Source organism: Amblyomma americanum, chromosome 7 (genome assembly GCF_052857255.1).
Source record: "Amblyomma americanum isolate KBUSLIRL-KWMA chromosome 7, ASM5285725v1, whole genome shotgun sequence".
Taxonomy (NCBI): Eukaryota; Metazoa; Arthropoda; class Arachnida; order Ixodida; family Ixodidae; genus Amblyomma; species Amblyomma americanum.
Window position 1 is genome coordinate 179,109,288 of NC_135503.1, and position 18,713 is coordinate 179,128,000.

The window sequence follows — 18,713 nt, forward strand, 5'->3', positions numbered from 1 at the left end:
TGCGATACTTAATGTATTGTTTTTCCACTTCTCTGCCTTCGTTCGTGTGCGCTCGTGCATGGTCTGCAATGCAGCACCATCAGTCTGCGCTTTTGAGCTTCGCACTAACTGGGTGTCCCCTTAACAACACTGCACTGCTCATTTGCAGTGATTCGTGAAGGGCGACAGTGCAGCATGGATTGGGAGTGCGAGCCGTCCGGGATGGAATGCATTGAACGCAGCTGCAGACACAAAGTCGGTGAGTTGTCGTGGGAAAGCTCGAAGAGACTTAATCTCGGATGTTTTACCACCGTGACATTGTCTTCAGAAGCATGCTCAGTTGCTTAGCATTTAGTGCATGTGCGTCGTCATAAGCAAGTCTCATATTGCTGTCTGGTGCATGATATGTAATACGAAACTGAACATTCACAGATGCAGAATAATGAGCGTCTCCCAAAAAGACGAAGGTCGCCCAGTGTAAACACTCAGTAACACTCGGCTTCAGCTCCGTGCCGTCATGCAGATACCTTGGCGTAACCATTTATTTCATAATAAATTGCAAAGCTCGCACTGACAAAAATACTAGAAACGCTAATCGCATGGTAGGAGAATTAGGACGTAATCTCAACAGAGCCCCTAGTTAATAAATGCTTGCTCTTTGCAAAAATCTTGTGTGCCCCAAATTGGAATATGTTGCCGCTATCTGGAATCCCAATAATACGAGACGATTTAATATTGTTCAAATGGTCGAAAATAATTCTATTCAATTCGTCCTTTCGAATCACAACGGACAAGCTAGCAAAACGCTAAGGGGGTCTAACGTTGTCGCTCATTGCGTCGCATTTTTTTTGCTTTTGTTTGTTTAATAAAATATAAAACCATGAATCTTTCATATATACCGCTATTCACGTGCAGACCGCCTGCGCCACGTTGTTCTTGAATATATTTTACTTTTCGACCTTTGAAACACATCTAAAACTGGAACCAAGCTCCTGCTCATATCGCATCAGATCTGAATAGACGCATTTTTGGGAAGCAGAGTCCGTGCACTTTTGTCAGGCTCAAATATTTCTGTTTTTCGCTTCTTTTTCTTGCTTCAATATCATTATTGCGGCTCGCGCTTTCGCTTTTTATTGCTGCGTCAAGAAGAAAAAGAAGGGAATTATCCCAACTGCACTGCCATCACTCAGAGCGAGAGCCTGCTGACCTGTACAGACCAGAGACTCTGCCGCAGCCGTTGCTTGGCCGCCGCCTGAGTGCTGACCTAAGCCCCGTTACATTTGGCGGAGGTTTGGTTTAACATCCTTGTACCGCCCTGGACCACCGCAGCCGCACGCTACCAACCCCCGCTATGCCTGAATACGCCAACCACCAAGCCGTGCAGGTGGGCTCCCCAGTCCTTTGTTCCGGCTTCTTCCGGCAGCGGGACCGCGCCCTCTTCAGTGGTACTGACGATCATGGCGCTGAAGACTAGCTCACATCCTACGAGCGGGTGAGTACATAAGACAAGTGGGACGACAGTACAAAATTGAATAACGTCATCTTTTATTTCACTGGCGTTGCCAACCTGTGGTCTCGCAACCACGAAGCAGACTTCTTTACCTGGACTGATTTCAAGGCGAACCTCACCGAAATGTTCTTACGTCCTGCTGTGCGCAAGCTACGCGCCGAACACCGCTTGCGCGAGCGCTCTCAGCAATCGGGTGAAGCGTTCTCCAGCTACGTTGAAGATGCGGTCAAACTGTGCTTACGCGTCAACGCCCAGATGTCCGTGGGTAAGATTAAGCATATTCTGAAAGGCATCGAGGATGACGCTTTTCAGATGCTGGTGTCGCCAGATCTCCGCATTGTTGCCGAAGTCGTCAGTCACTGCCAAAGCTACAAGCTGCGCAAGCAGAGGCTGATCACTCGTCAGCACGCAGTGCCTGTCGAGTCGCTTGCCGGCCTGTCGGCTACACTCGACCACTCGCAACTATTGGCGCACATCGAGGATTTTGTGCGTGAGGAAGTTGCACGTCTATCGCTTCTGCCATCCCCCTCCGTGCAACCTCCATGCCTGGCGCCCGACATTCGCACTGCCATCAGCAAACAAGTGGCTGAGACCCTTCCACCGGTCCCTCCGCCCGCCCAGAACAAGCGCCCGCACCTGTCGCTGCACCCCTGACCTACGCTGCCGCCGTCGCACGGCCGCGGCAGCCTAACCGCCCAGCCTACGCTCTACCTCAAGCGTCTGTGCCTCAAGTTCCTCACGCTCCGACGACTTTTTCCGACCGATTCGTTAATTCGGCAATCCCTGGCATACTGAGACAATCGACCTATTTGTTACTCCTATTTGTTAATTGGCTGCTCATGTGGCCCGGCTTTGCGGTCGTCGTGCGCCAATCTCCCATGTTGCCGTTTACTGGCCTCCTCCCAGTGAGTAATTCCGTCAGCCGAGCCGCCACAGAGTCGCCCTCTTTCACCTACTTTATCAACCTGGCGCTCACCTTCTTCTTGTCGCCGCTGCCTTTCTCTCATGCGTCGGCGCCCGAATCTTTCGCAAGAGGAAAATTAGACGCCGCAGTTCCTGGGACAAGAAATGCGCCGCCAGCGAAATGTCCAATGCCTCAATTATCTCCCGAAAATCCGATCGCTGTTTCCGTAGACGGTGTTTCTGTTCTGGCGCTTGTCGACACCGGTGCTGCTGTTTCTGCCATTGCCGCCACCTTTTGCCACTCCTTCCGAAAAGCGACGACCCCACTTTCTAGATTCTCGCTGCGCACCGCAAGCGCGCAGGTTAATGCGCCGTTACCGACGTGCACGGCACGCGTCGTTATTCAGGAGATCCTCTACGTGATTGAATTCATCATTCTTCCAACCTGTTCTCATGAAATCATTTTGCGTGTGGATTTCCTGTCATGCCATAGCGCAGTAATCGATTATGCTCGTGCTGAACTCGAGTTCTTTGCGCTCAGCGATTTCTCGTCGACCGATTCCCCTTTCGCTGCTTCTGCCAAAGCCATCGTTGCTAAGACACTGACCTCCCTCTGTGCTCTTCTGTTCTTGTGATCAGCACTTCTGGCCTTGTTCGCGACGGCAACGTACTTTTTACACCCCCGCCCCTCTTTATGTACCGCAAATACGTGCCCAAACCTTATGCCGTCCTCACCCTGCAAGCTGGCCTTAGAGCGCTTTTCGTGACCAATCCGTATACATATGTTCACTGTGCGCCGCGGTGAGTGCCTCGGTACCGTCCAGATCACCGATTTCATTCTCTATCGCGATGAGACTGACGATGCGCCGTCCCTCCACGGAGATGCCCTCAGCCCGCCGGTTCCTGCACACGACACTTGGCACGAGACACTTTCCTTCCCTCCATCGACGCCTCTCTCCCTGCACCTCAACGCACTAAACTTCTCGCACTGCTTTATCAAATTTGTTCCTTCTCTGTTTCACACCAACCCGCTTTGACATGCTCGTCGACTATCGCCCACCACATCGACACCGATGGCCACGCCTCTCTGCGTCAGCGCTCGTATCGTGTCTCCGCCAGTGAGCGCCAAATTATTCAAGAACAAGTTGACACCATGCTTCACAGCGGCGGGATGCAGGCCTCACACAGTCCCTGGAACTCACCCGTGGTACTCGTAAAGAAGATGGCTCTATTCGTTTATGCGTTGATTACCGCCGCCTGAATAAGATCACAGGAAAGGATGTTTACCCTCTTCCACGCATTGATGATGCTCTGGGCTGCCTTCAAGGGGCGGAACTCTTCTCTCGATTGGCGCTCTGGGTACTGCATGGCAGATCCCCATGGCAGCCGACGATCGCCCGAAAACCGCATTTGTTACCCCTGATGGTCTGTATAAATTTAACGTCATGCCTTTTGGCCTCTTTAATGCTCCGGCTACTTTTGAGAGCAGGATAGACACCATTCTGCGCAGCCTGAAATCGACATCCTGCTCTTTTCGCCCGACTTTGCGACTCAACATTCCAGCATGAAGCACGTCTTAACACTCCTTACGGGCGCCGGCCTTCAGCTGAAGTTAAAAAAAAGTTTCAATTTGCTCCTCGTGAGCTGACAATTTTAGCCCCTGTTGTGCCAAAAGAGGGCGTACATCCCGACACCCAAACTTCGTGCTTTGAATGCGTCTCCAAAACCAACTTGCATTAAGGAACTGCGTAACTTCCTAGGCCCCTGTTCCTATTTTGGACGTTTTATTCGGAACTTTGCGGCCTGTAGCAGAGCTGAATCACTATGACGTCACCCTGACAGTACCCTAGCATCGTGACCTATTACGTCATGCTCATGTCTCTTTATAAACCCCTTTCCTATCGGCAATAAAGGTTGTTCTTCACTGACTGCCGGCCTGCACACATGGTGGCAGCGGTCCCTAGTCGGCATGTCGAGGCCAGCGTTCCTTCCAGCGACCCTTCTTCCGTCACCGAAGCCCTTGGACACATCAGGCAACGCTTGGCTAGGATGGCAAACGTGGAAGAGTGAGTTCACGTTGTTTTCTATCGCTACCCAGCTGAACAAGCAGAGCAAAGAAGTGCAGGCAGCCACATTGCTAGTGACGGTTGGTGAAGAAGCCAGAAAGGCGTACAGCACGTTCAAATTTGAAGCAGTAGAAGACAGAAACGACGTCGGTGTCCTGCTAAGAAAGTTTGAGGATTTCTATAAGCCCAAAACCAACCTAACCTTTCACGAATTCCGCTTCGGGTCAAGAAACCAAAAGGAAGGCGAAACCTTCGGTGAATGGCTCACAGAACTACGAATACTGGCAAAAAACTGCGAATTTGGATACCTAGAAGACCGTATGCTGTGTAGCCACATTATTTTGGACACTCGAGACAGAGACTTGAAGCATAGTTTGGTCGCTAAAAACCCGTCTTATCAGAAGACGGTCGAAATCTGCCGCGCCCTAGAACAAGGGAAAGAACAGTTCCGCGAGATGAGCGAAGCGGCAGGAACCACCCATGAAACCACAGTTTTTGCAGTAGCTGCTAAAAAAGACGCCTGGAAAAGACGCGGTTATAAGACGCACTGTAGCGGAATATGCCCCGCGAATGGTAAAACTTGCAAGAAATGCGGCAGGCGCAACCACTTCGCACCAGTCTGCAAGTCCTTGCAGCATTTACGAGGCGCGATTCAGAGAAGAAAAGATTTGCGGGAGCTGCAGGTAGAAGAACACGAGAATTACATCTTGGAAACATTGACAGTGCACACACTGACGGCAGGCAACTGGAGTGCGATTGTGAACACTGTAGGCCCGCCAATGAAGTGCAAATTAGACACTGGGGCAAACTGCTGCGTGATTTCAAGAAAGAACATTAGAAAACGACGAGATAAGCCAGAACTGACCCGCCTGTTCTAGCTTACGGCATTTTTTGGGCAGAAAACAACTTCCCGAGGGAAAGTACGGCTGTTGATTTCTGCAAACGACAAAGATCACGAAGAAACGTTTTTCATTGTGGAGCAGGACGTGCCGGTAACACTGAGTGGTGCAGCAGCCTAACGATTGGTGTTTATCAGCCGCTTGCAGTGCATTCAGTATGACCAACTCTACCCACCAGCACGGCCGTTTGCAGAAGTCTTCAAAGGACTCGGACAACTAAAAGCTTTCGAGTACAACATGAAGCTGAAGCCGGGTGCCGCGGGTGTCGTTGTGCCAGCTAGAAGAGTTCCGGTAGCCCTTCAAGACAAGGTGGAAGCGGAACTACAGCGCATGGAAGAGCAAGCCGTCCTAAAAAAGGTAACTGAGCCTACTGACTGGTCTAGCTCCATGATCACAGTAGTGAAAAAGGACAAAGTACGCATTTGCCTTGATTCAACAGAGCTAAACAAGTCGCTTTTGCGAGAAAACTATCCGATGCCGACAATCGAGGACGTAGTTCCGCGACTTTCCGGGGCTGTGTTTTTTCTACTTTAGATGCGCATCAGGATTTTGGCAGATTAAATTGGACAAGGCAAGCTCAAAGCTCTGCACAATGAGCACGCCGTACGGCCGCTACCGGTTTCTTCGCAAGCCGTTCGGAATCGCCTCTGCTCCAGAGATGTTTTGCAAGCAGCAATGTACCGCTTGTTAGAAGGATTACCATGCGTGGCGGTAGTTATGGACGACATATTGCTCCGGGGAAGAACAAAAGAGGAACATGACTACCACTTGACACTCCTGTTGACAAGCTGTCAAGAGAACAATCTTAGGCTGAGCCTGAAGAAATACGCGTTTTTGCAGCCCTAAGTGCGTTACCTGGGCCACATCTTCACTGCAGAAGGCCTGCGAATAGACCCACAATGAGTTCAAGATGTACTACAAATGCCAGCGCCAAATAACTGTAAGGAGCTACAAGTATTTCTTGGCATGACTAATTTTGTGCAGCGGTTCATTCCCAGCAGGTCGGATGTGACTGCCCCGCTCCGAACATAGCTGCGCAAAGACATTGTGTGGTTGTGGACTGAAGAGCAGGAAAGAAGTTTCAAAAGGTTGCGGCAGTTCTTGGTAGAAGCACCTGTGCTATCGTACTTCATCCCGAGTAAATGTATCATTCTATCTGTCGATGCCAGCCAATTGGGAGTTGGCGCGGTTCTTATTCAAGAACGCTGCCCTGCCGCTTGATTGTCTTGGTCGTTCACAGGCGCACAACAGTGCTACGCGCAAATTGAAAAAGAGACTCTCGCTATTGTGCACGGTTGCACGAAATTTCATGATTACATTTATGATCAGACAGTAGTAATCTTTGAGACCGATCACCGCGCTTTGGTGCCGATATTCAAGAAACAGTTGCATCAGTGTCCTGTTCGATTGCAACGAATGAGACTTACCCTGCAGCGCTATCCTATCAATGTTATCAACAAACCGGGCAAAAAACTATTTCTCGCAGATGTTTTGTCGCGGTATCCCAGCAGATAATGCATGGCTGAAGAGACAGAGCAGTTTCAAGTAAATGTGCTAGATTTTGTTTGCTTCAAATGAACGTCTCAGAGACGACCTTGCAGCAGCCGATGGCGATCCGGCTGTGCTCCAGCTACGTGGATACGCGGAAACAAGCTGGCCGGACGACAAGCGTGATGTCCCCGAATCCGTCCGCCCATACTGGTCATAGCGGTAGGAGATACACACCCAGGAAGGCCTGTTATTTCGCAGTAATAAGGTAATCGTACCCCATACGAAGAGAGCCGAAATTTTGCATCTTCTTCACTACGCACATTCTGGAGCGGATGAAATGAAAGAGCGGGAGAGAAGTGTCATGTTTTGGCCAAGCATGTGTGTGGAGATCGACCAGTACTCCAAAGATTGCAAAATCTGCCAAACGCATCAACCACGCAATGCGAAGATGCCACTTTTGAGCCACGAAGTACCTAGGGTACCATAGGAAACCGTGGGAATGGACATCTTCCTTTACGGTGGCCGGCAGTTTGCCATAATCGTTGACTTCTATTCAATCTTCTTTGAAATACATGAATTCCAACATGTGAGAGCAAAACTTCTCAAATCATGGTATGCGGAAATTTTCGCTGTTCATGGACTGCACATAAAGCACTGCAGTAATAACGGTCCACCGTTCAACAGCGCAAAATTCAAAAGAATTTCTAACCACGCTAGGTATTGCGCACATCACCTCGAGCCCTTATCATCCGCGCTCTAACGGAATGGCTGAGAGGGCAGTTCAAGAGGCTAAGAAGCTACTAAAAAAGTGCTCGTGTAGGATGCCAGTCTTCCAAATGGCTTTACACAAGTGGCGCAATACCCCCTGGGATCCTGTGCTGAAGTCTCTTGTGCAGACGCTTATGGGAAGGCATACGAGAACTCTGCTGCCGGTACCGGCAGAATACTTGGTTCCAGAGACGGTGCCCAGAAGAACCGTGCACAACAGACTCCAGGAAATTCGCCAGCGCCAGAGAACATACTACAACCTTGGCTCCAGAAACCTGCCTCCCCTGTCACAGGGGCAGCAGATAACAGCGTACGACACGCTTCATCGGACCTGGGCACCTGCTGTCTTCCTGAGGCCAGCGGAGACACCGCGTTCCGCGATCCTGAAAACGTAAGACGGCCAGGAGATAAGGAGGACCCGGGAGCACACACGAGACGTAACACCTCGGCCAGACGATGTTCCAGCATCTGACAACCCTCCAGACGTCGCGCACGACCCCCCAGAGCTACGGCGAAGCACACAACGTCTCCAGCCCTGCCGCTACCCACTGCCGGGGAGACGATAAACTAACTGTTTATGAAAAGAAAGATGTAGCAGAGTTGAGTCACTCTGGCGTCACCCTGGCAGTACCCTAGCATCGTGACCTATTACGTCACGCTCATGTCTGTTTATAAACATCTTTCCTATCGGCAATAAAGGTTGTTCTTCACTGACTGCCGGCCTGCACACACGGCCAGTGTTTCCCCTTTAACTCAGCTTCTTGGCAGAAACGTGAATTTTTCGGGTTGGTCACTTGCCTATGACGACGCACCTTGCGCAGTCTCCTCACGGCACCACCCATCTTGCGTCACTCCGACCCGCAAGCACCAACGGAAGTGCACACGGACACTAGTGGCATTGGCCTCAGGGCTGTGCTCGCCCAACCCATGTCTGGATTCGAGGAATATGTGGTTGCTTATGACAGGCGCACCCTCATGAAAGCCGAGTCGACGGGCACCTCTTTCTTCCTTTGTTCTTTTACTCCCTCCTTTATCCCTTCCCTTGCGGCACGGTTCAGGTGTCCAACGATATATGAGACTGATACTGCGCCATTTCCCTTCTCCAAAAACACCAATTATTGCTATTAACTGCTCCGTGACGGAAAAAGAATGCTTGGTCTTCGTCTGGGCCCTTGCAAGTTTCGACCTTATCTCTGTGGTCGTCCGTTTGACGTGGTCACCGACCATCATGTCCTCTGTTGGCTTTCTTCACTAAAAAGTCCCTCCGCTCGCCTGGCTCGATGGTCTCTCTGTTTCCAAGAATATAACATACGTGTCTTATATCGGTCAGGCCGCAAGAATCGGGGCGCTGATGCCCGGTCCCGCTCTCAGCTACCGGCCGAGCTTGCCAGCCTCTCCGCACTCGAATGCACTGCGCCTTCGCTCACCACATGTGATATGCCTTCTGAGCAGGGTAAAGATGAATGGATTGCCTGTCTTATTGACTTTCTCTCTGACCCATCTACGTCTCCAGCATCCCGCGCCCTTCGTCGCTAAGCTACACATTTTGCTATTCGTGATGATATACTCTCTCAGCGCAACTGTAAATCTGATGGACAGGAATGGCTTCTCGTCATTCCCCGACATCCCCGGCCCCAATTCTACGCCTGCTTCCACGCTGAACTGCAATGCTCCCAAGAGGAAGTATTCAAGTCGTGCACTCCCATCCGTCACCGGTACTACTGGCGCTGCATGTATAACTTAATCCTGGAGTACGTCCCCTCCTGCCCTTTTTGCCAACGCTGTATGCAACTGCCTCATCACGCTGCTGGAGAGTTGCAGCCACTACGTTGTCCGCCTCGCCCCTTCGACCGTGTTGGCATAGATTATAAGGCCCCCTGCCGTACACCGCTGCTGGCAACCGCTGGGTCATTGTTTCCATTGATCACCTGACTCGGTACGCAGAAACCGCCGCGCTCTTGGCAGCTACAGCTCGTGAAGTGGCTTCCTTCATTTTGCAGCGCTTTATACTTTACAACAGTGCTCCTCGTGAACTCCTTAGTGACAGACGACATGTTTTCTTGTCTGACGGTAAAGCTGTACTAGCCGAGTACAATATAATTCATCGGACTTGTACAGCCTTCCATCGGCAAAAAAAAAGATCTAACTGAACGATTTAATCGCAGTGTGGGCGGCATGCTGGCAATGTACGTTGCTGCCAGCCACACGAACTTGGACCAAGTTCTACCCTATATTACGTACGCCTACAACATTGCTACCCAGTCCACGACAGGTTTCTCCCCATTTTTTCCTGCTCTACGGCCGGCATCCATCCACTCCCATCGACACAGTTCTCCCATACCGCCCTGCCTGATCTGAGTGTACAACTGCTCATGAAGCTGCCCAGCACGCAGAAGACTGCAGCCATATTGCACGGGCTCTCACGGCAGACACTCAGGGGCGCCAAAAACACCGCCATGACGAAGGTCAGCTTGATCCGAATTTCCTGCCAGGCGCACTCGTCTGGCAGTGGATCCCTTCCACTGCTACCTGCCTGTCAAATAAACTTCTCTGTAGATACCATGACCCCTACGGCGTCCTGAAGCGCACATTCTCAGTCAATTGCATTATTGAGCCCCTCACACCATCTTCCTGTCTCCGTCGACGTGGTAGCGAGACTGTGCATGTCCAGCGACTTCAGCTGTACAACGACCCGGTTGCGTTACCCGCACCATGAGTCGCCAAGATGGCTCCTTTTCTCCCCAGGGCCATTGTGAAGAAGAAGGGCATTATCCTAGCCACACTGCCATCACTCACAGCGAGACTGCTGACCTGGACAGAGCACAGACTCTGTCGCCGCCGTGGTTTCGGCGCCGCCTGAGCGCTGACCTAAGCCCCCATTACAGCTGTTATATTTTTCTTTTCTTGTGTTTTGACACACCACACAAGCTGTTGTTGTATTTTTCGTGTATATTTTTCCGCTCTCATGTTGCAGTTTGGTGACTGTAGCCCACTCCCCTCTTCCCACTTCCCTGTTTCCGCGATTGATGCCATACGAAATAAATAAATAAATGATCGAATTAATGAATGTGGTCAGTGAGACAACAGGAAGGTGTTTTTAGTAAACCAGTTTCAAAACTTTTTCTGCCGCAATCACTGAACATACTTTTTGAAAGCACGTTTCAATACAGATAAACATTCAGAGGGCGGCACGAGCTCACCACACTCATTTGTAACTAAAAGTGCATTTCTTGTGATTTTGAAATATTTTATATTTATAGAATTTTGTAACCATTACTTTGAAAAGCGCTTGGAAGCGAATTACTCAACATTGTGGGCCATATTGAAATTGTATACCTGCACTCCGAGATACGCTTCTCAGCAATGCACAAACTTGAGACACCTTGTAGAAGGGAATATTGGTTTCTTCTTGCGGCACATGCATTTCCGTGTCTTTGTAAATGTTGGTGGATTCGAGTTCAATGGAATAATTTTCAGTGACCGGCTTCATTTCAAAGACCCAAGTTTTCTTTTACACCTTGCTGGCCAATTTTTGATTGGTGTGAATCGAAATCCCCTTCACTGGTTCCTAATCTCCAGTCATCAGTATAGAAATTAACAAGCAGGCTTTCGTGTCGAAGCGGGAAAAGCTATGATTCTGTGAGAGTCATTGGAAACCAACAATATTTATTAACAAGCCTGGTAGCAGAGGAGAAATCTACGAGAACCGACACGTTGGAATGTGCCAATTTTGATCTCCATTGAAACGCATTGTACCTTAATTGAACATGACCGAATCTAACATGTCTGTTCCTTGTTCGACCAAAGCGGTAAGCACGCTCGGTTTTTTCCTGCATGAGTCTTGAATCGATATGCTCTGTTCGTTCGTCTCACGCCACGATCCGCTGCGGCCTGCTGGATGCGGTCGGAAACGGCGCAAGCGGCAAATTTCCTACCGCGTTCGCTGCACGACAGTGCTGGCGAGCAAGCTGCGAAAGTTCGGAACATTAGCTTGGGCGCCTCTAAAGAAATTTCCTGTCCTGCACCACTTTGATGTTATATACAACAAAAAAGCATGCCAAAGAAAACCTCATAGATTTAAGAAAGTATTTTTACAGGATTTTTGGGCTTATCGTCTGGTAGCGGTACAAAACGACGCATGTGAGCAACTGCAGGCAGATTTCGCAAATCGATGCTTTAGGTGATCTATAGAGGAATTTCGCCCGAATTTGATAAGGTAACAAACAATATATTGAAATGGTTGTCAAGTTTACATGCTATTGGCGGTCTATTCGCGGGTTGTACGAATTCAATTAATCTGTCACTCTGGTGTTAAGGCTTGTCAAAATGGCCGTTTGCAATAGGTAGTGTTTTGCGAACCAGTGAAAAGAGTAAGCTAACAGGTAGTGGAGATTCAGCAGGGATAATTAGCCTAGCAGAGAATTCAATTTTTATCGTTAAGTTTTTCAAATTGTGAAAACATCCATTGTAATTCGATGCTCGGGCATAGTCAACCTGCAGTCAAACAGCTTTTCGCGCAGTAACCTTTCTAAAATAAATAAATTAACTGCTACTTGGACGATCTGATCAAGAAAAAGCTATCCTTAACGCATTAGTTTGGAAGTGTTGCAGAGGATTATAAAAGTCTAACATCTTTGATCGCATGACTTATTGGATACTAGGCCGCGCGGGATATGTTACAGTAGAGATGTTGTCTGGTCTCAAGGCCGAACAATAACACAGCCTTACCGCACAACCTGTCAAACTGCTGCTTCCAATATAAGCTCTTAACGACGGTTACTCCAAAGTTTTGAAAGGAAGTCATTGCCTCATAAGACAAAATATTTTCGATTATTCAAGGTGGGGTCAAAGACCAATCTTCGATGCATTTCACCCCTGATAATCCGAGCACCAGGTCAGGAGAAAGCATGTACCAATAGTATTAACGGCAGGTACCCGGCGGCACTGGGGGTCGAACCCCGCGCCTCCCGCATGCGAGGTGGATGCTCAACCACGCGAACACTGCTGCGGTACATTGTGCCATGGTGCTCTTTGGCCATAGACGCCCTTGCGACATAGAAATCCATAATAATAGACTGTATAATGCTGTCATTTAAGGGAGTCTTGATTGGAGTTTATATTTTTTTCGGGAAAAAAGGCGTAAAATTTTATGGTTTATGGTTTATGTGGGTTTAGCGTCCCAAAGCGACTCAGGCTATGAGAGACGCCGTAGTGAAGGGCTACGGAAATTTCGACCACCTGGGGTTCTTTTACGTGCACTGACATCGCACAGCACACGGGCCTCTCGAATTCCGCCTCCATCGAAATTCGACCACCGCGGCCGGGATCGAACCCGCGTCTTTCGGGCCAGCAACCGAGCGCTATAACCACTCAGCCACCGCGGCGGCTACTAAAATTTTATGTTTTAGCAGCTAACCTTAACTCATTACGGGAGAGAGCTATGATATACTGATGCTCGAGGCGTCATGGAAGAGTCCTCCATCCCTGTAGCCCGAGTCGGGATCGGGTGACCAGCCAACGCTGAGCATGCAAATCCAAGCTTGTTATGACCTGCATTCAAAAGAAGCCAACAGCCACCGAAACTAAGAAAAACAGAGGGAAATTCACTTATTTATTCCTCATATTCAGCAATGGGAAATAATAGTCTATTATATATTTTTTAACTTCAAGGATGTTTGATTAGAGAGTGGCTGAAAGAAAAAACAAAAAAAAACAATATATTCGACCAGCGGTATTCAAACCCGTGTCCTCTGTGTGTTTGGTAAGGTGCTCTACCAACTGAGGTATGGCGGCAGCTGTGCAAGCTTCTATTTTCCGCAAGCATTCGTGTCCATGGATGGATGGATGGATGGATACGGCTGAACCCTTTACATCGGGCGGTGGCTCAAGCCACCTAGCCATGTCTTGTGAAATTTTACTCCTGTCTTGCTTTTAGCCACCAATCAGATAACCTTCGCTTGGTTACTTCTAACCTCTTAAAATCCACTTTCCCTTCACTATCCCTAAACCCCAATGGCTTGGGTAAGTCAGCTCCGCTGCCTTCCACTGTAGGGTGAAGCTCTTTACAGAAAAGTATCAAGTGTTCAGCCGTTTCCTCCTCCTCTCCGCACGCAATGCACAAAGTGTCTATCTCCTGGTACCTGACTCTATACTTCTTAGTCCGCAAAACTCCAGTCCTGGCCTCAAACAACAAAGAACTACCCCTACAATTATCATAGATATTTTCTTTGACAATTTCCTGTTTAAAGGTCCGGTATGTTTCTAGTGCCGATTTCGTCAGCATCCCTGTTTTCCACAAAGCTCTCTCTGTTCCTTTAACCTTTTTCTTAACCGATAATTGCTGATTTGCCCCCTTACTGCTGTCCAGATATTTGCTTGTCAATTTTCTAGTTCGCTTTCTCCATTTCGTGTCAACATTCTTTATATACAGGTATCTGAAAACTTTCCTAGCCCACCGCTTTTCCTCCATCCTTCTCAATCGTTCCTCAAATGCTATCTTACTGCTAGCCTCTCTGCTCTCGAAAGACGCCCATCCCATATCACCCTGTACCCCCTGATTTGGTGTATTGCCATGTGCTCCCAAAGCTAACCTCCCTACTCCCCGTTGCCTAATTTCCAGCCTTGCTTGAACATCTGGCCTCATACACAGGACCGCATTCCCGAAGGTCAGGCTAGGGACCATCACCCCTTTCCAGATCCCTCTTACCACCTCATACCTATTGTAATTCCGCAGTGCCCTATTTTTCATGACAGCTGCATTCCTACTAGCTTTATTCATTACATATTTTTCATGCTCTGTCAGATACTCAACATTGTTATTTATCTACACCCCAAGATACTTGTACTCATTCACTACCTTTAGCACGAACTCCTGTATTCTATGCTCGCCGCCCTCTTCATTAAATGTCATGACTGCAGATTTTTCCTTACTATACTTGAAGCCTAATCTATCTCCCTCTGTACTGCATATGTCTAACAACTTCTGCAGGTCTTCCTTGTTGTCAGCCATTATCACTATATCGTCCGCATATATTAGTCCCGGTAATGTCTGTTTAATCAATTCCACTTGCTTGAAAAAAGATAGGTTGAAACCTAGTCCGCTCCCCTCTAGCTTGGCCTCCAAACCTTGCAGGTACAACATGAACAACAAAGGGGACAGAGGACATCCTTGTCTAAGCCCCCGCTGTATCTCTACAGGCCCTGATACATTTTTTTCCCATTTTATGAGCACTCTGTTACCTCTATATATATCTTTTAAAAGATTAATTACTCCATTTTCCACATCCAATGTGCCCAATATGTCCCACAAATGCTCCTGAGTAACGTTGTCATAGGCTCCCCTAATATCCAGAAATGCTAGCAATAAGGGCCTATGTTCCTTTTCCGCAATTTCTATACACTGTGTCAATGAAAATAGATTGTCCTCCAACCTCCTTTGTTTCCGGAACCCATTCTGTAGTTCCCCTAGCACCCCCTCGTTCTCCACCCAAGCCTGCACTCTATCCTTTACAATTTGCATCACCACCCTGTAAACCACAGACGTCACTGTTATGGGGCGATAGTTACTTACGTCTGCTTTGTCCCCCTTTCCCTTATATATCATGTTCATTCTACTTAATCGCCATTCATCGGGGACTTTCTCATCCACTATCATTTTGTTCACTACCTGTATTAATGTTTGCTTGGATTTTGGTCCTAACTTCTTTATCAACATAATCGGGATACCATCTGGTCCTGTTGATGTGCCACTAGGAACCTTCTTCTCTGCCCTTTCCCACTCTCCTTGCTCAAGTGAAGCTATTGCTGTAACCGGTCTATCCTCCTTCGATAAATTCCAAGCATTCGTGTTACGTGCCACCTAACGTTGAGAATGTGCACTTTTTGGTTCAAAGTTCTGCACTAGTAATTTGTCATTGATGAACACGAAAATAGAAAAGGATACATATTCCCCTATGTAAAAATATTATAGCGAAAAACAAAGTCAAAGGATAACGGAGGAGACACATGAGGCGATTAACCAGCACGAACTGTTTGTTGCGGTCCAATGAGGAGCACATAAAGGAAGACAGGAGTATGCGCACCGACGGCAGGCAGTGCAGGAACACACTTCGCGCAACCGCACTTTGATGCGGCAGAAAAGATTTAAGGTAAACGCGTCCAAAATCATAACTCAGCAAAGAAGTGTCACTCGCTCGGCGATCAGATAGCTCTTCAATATGGAAGGCTTCTAGAAGAAGCCGAGCCTCTTCATTGACACTCCTGCCCTCAATCTTCGTGTTTTCAAATCATCGGATTCTACACGTGCTTGAACAAGAAGAAAGATGCAGCACATGGTTCGTGGAGCGGGTTGACGGGATAGTTGGTATTGCATGGTGAAGGAACAGCGCTAAGTACGGGACAGGAGACAAACATGGAAGCACAAGGAGGAGCGCTGACAGTACAAACAGCGCCCGTGTTTGTAAGAAGAGCTTCAAATGGACCTAGTTGGTTTGTAATCTTCGACATTGTTATTGCGCTGCTCAAGGTTTACACAGACAAGAACGACACATAGAGAAATGGCTTAGATGTGCTTCCATGTTTGTCTACTGTCCCGTACTTAGCGGTGTTCTTTCACCATTGTTCCAGGTTTTGCCGTTCATCATCATCGTCAGCCTGACTACACCCATTTCAGGGCCGAGGCCTCTCCCATGCCTCTCCAATTAACTCTCTCCTTTGCTAGGTGCGGCCACTGTAGAATCAAAAACGTCTAAATCTCATCCGCCCACATAACTCTTTGCATCTCCCTGCTACGCTTGCCTTCTCTTGGAATCCACTCCGTCAGCATTAAGGTCTAGCGTTCGTATTACATGCCCTGCCCAAGCCCATTTCTTCCTCTTAATTTCGACTACGTTGTCTTAAACCCACGTTTGTTCCCTCACACACTCTGCCCGCTTCCGGTCTGTATACGCTGCACATATTTTTCTTTGCATATTTTTTGTGTGTTTTGCATGCTCCCGGTACAGCGGTCATTGATGAATCGTCCAGTTTGGCCTATATAAGCAAAAAACTGATGAGAGGGGAACATTCTAAACCACACCTTCTGCGCAGTGGACATAGGCGATGTCATGTCTCTTCTTGCGCAAGCAAGCGTAGGGCTAGTTTTGAAAACACGAAGATTCTGGGCCGCAGTGTCAGCAGAAAGACTGGGCTTCTTCCATAGGCCTTGCATATGAAAAGGGCTGTGTGATTGCTGTGCGAGTGACGCTTCTTTGCAGAGTTATGATTCTGAACGCCTTTATCTCAATTCTTTTTTTTTTGCCGCACCAAAGTGTGGGTGCCTGAGGTGTGTGCCTGCGCTACCCACCGTCTTCGCGCATGCTCATAATTTTGTCTCTATTCTCTGCATTGTGCAGTAATAAAACAGTTAGAAGTAGTGGTTGTTAATCGTCGCATGTCTCTCCTTCGTTACCTTTTGTTTGTTTCTTTTCGCACCAGTTTTCTTACATAATATATCAGCAAAAAGTCCGACAGCATGCCCTCCTGATTTCCCTATGCTTTGTATGGTTTCGACGATGTCCTTGAAATATTAAAAACGAGTCACAAGTGAGCGCTAAATTCTTTTGTTGCGTTATGGAGCATCACATAGGCTGAAATAGCGGTAAATATGAAGGTGGTGACGTCTGCAGACATAAGATTTGAAAAAAAAATGCACAAGGAGGATAACTTCTCTTATGGAAAGGAGTGCACTCTCTTGCACACGTCCTGTCTCCTCCTTTGTGTCAATGTGTCTTCGCGGTATTAGTGCCAAAACACTCATATACGATCGTCAGAGCCTAGCAAAATTCTTGCTTGTGCATAGCTCGTTCCCATAGCAACTGTGATGCCAAGCGGCAGAAGGTTGGCCCGGGCTATCCCCGAAATGTTACCTTTGCCGACATGGATCAAAATTATTGGCCAACCACAAGTGATCGTGCCCGACACAATGGCGACCTCCAAATTTGGCCCGAGCTGTTGCGAGAACTTGACGAGCCCTCCTCCCCGAAATTTGACTTTGGTCGATTTGGACCAAAATCGATGTGCAACCATAACTGACCGTGCTCGACAAGATGCTGACCTCCAAATGTGGCCCGGATCACCACCGAAATTTGACCTCGGCCGATTTAGACCAAAATCGATTTCAAATCATAATTTACCGTACCCAATTGACGACGACCTCTATATTGGACCCGGGTAATTTGCAAAAATTTGTTCCGTGGCCCCCCGTAAATCTAATTCACAGGTTTCAGATTTGCACCATCTCGTTGCTATGATGTCGCTTGTGGCATTATCCATTACGGCACCACGCTTGCTTAAGCAGAAGGTTATACCTCTCTCACAAGAGTATGCAAAAACTCTTTTACCTAAGTGGTCCTTTACCCAGCTGAAAGACTTCTAAATGAAAGGAGTTGCTCAGCAGACACATGGGCGCTGGTGATGCCTTTTTAGCGTTTCCTTCTTAACACGCTATTGAAAGCGGGGCGCAAGGTCTTATAACAAAAACAGGCAGAATAAAGAGATCTATCTGAAAATACAAATCAGAAATGTATTGTATTACTTGTGTTTTATTAAATTTAGCTGCATTAAATTAAGAAACGTTAAATTAAAGAAGAATTATTGACATAGCTTCAAGAGCCTTCACAGAAGCAGCAAAGGTTCTCTAGCGACCTTGCAGAGGGTGTGGCGTGCGGCTTATCGCTATCGGCATGGAAAGGATCGTCTGCGCACGAGAGTGCTGCGGAAAAAGTGCATTATTGCGCCTACTTAAGCTTCTGCGCAACAGAAAACTCTTTTTTGAAATGTGCAAACGTGACAAAAAAATGTACAGTTGCTACGTTTTTTATATTAGATGATAATTAGTTGCGTCCACAGCGTTGGAGGCTACGCCTTCCCAGTTGTAAAGAGGTCGGCTATCTTAGGTATCGGAAAAGACCGCTTCATTTAAGGCGATTAAGCTCTGTCGTGTGCCTGCGAATTCAACTTCCTTTTGGAAGGTGTCTTTTTGTTCAAACGCCTTTAGAATGTCCGTGTGACATGGGTTTTAAACCCCGGCAAATTTTTGTACCGTTGTTCGTGGTGCTC

The 18,713-nt window shown here is 48.0% G+C and overlaps 1 protein-coding gene across 8 annotated transcripts in view; it reads left to right on the forward strand.

Annotated features, from left to right (window-relative positions):
* LOC144096773 (uncharacterized) overlaps positions 1-18,713 on the forward strand; it is a 352,209-nt gene that overhangs the window by 326,557 nt on the left and 6,939 nt on the right. For 5 of the 8 annotated variants that reach the window (XM_077629654.1, XM_077629658.1, XM_077629659.1 and 2 more), the window contains one exon: positions 149-238. The exons of 1 other annotated variant lie outside the window; for it this stretch is intronic. In XM_077629654.1, coding sequence (XP_077485780.1) covers positions 149-238 — 90 coding nt within the window. Of the gene's footprint in view, positions 1-148; positions 239-1,308; positions 1,472-5,550; positions 5,715-18,713 lie in introns of all 8 variants that reach the window. 2 more of the 8 variants (XM_077629652.1, XM_077629653.1) reach the window with 2 other exon arrangements.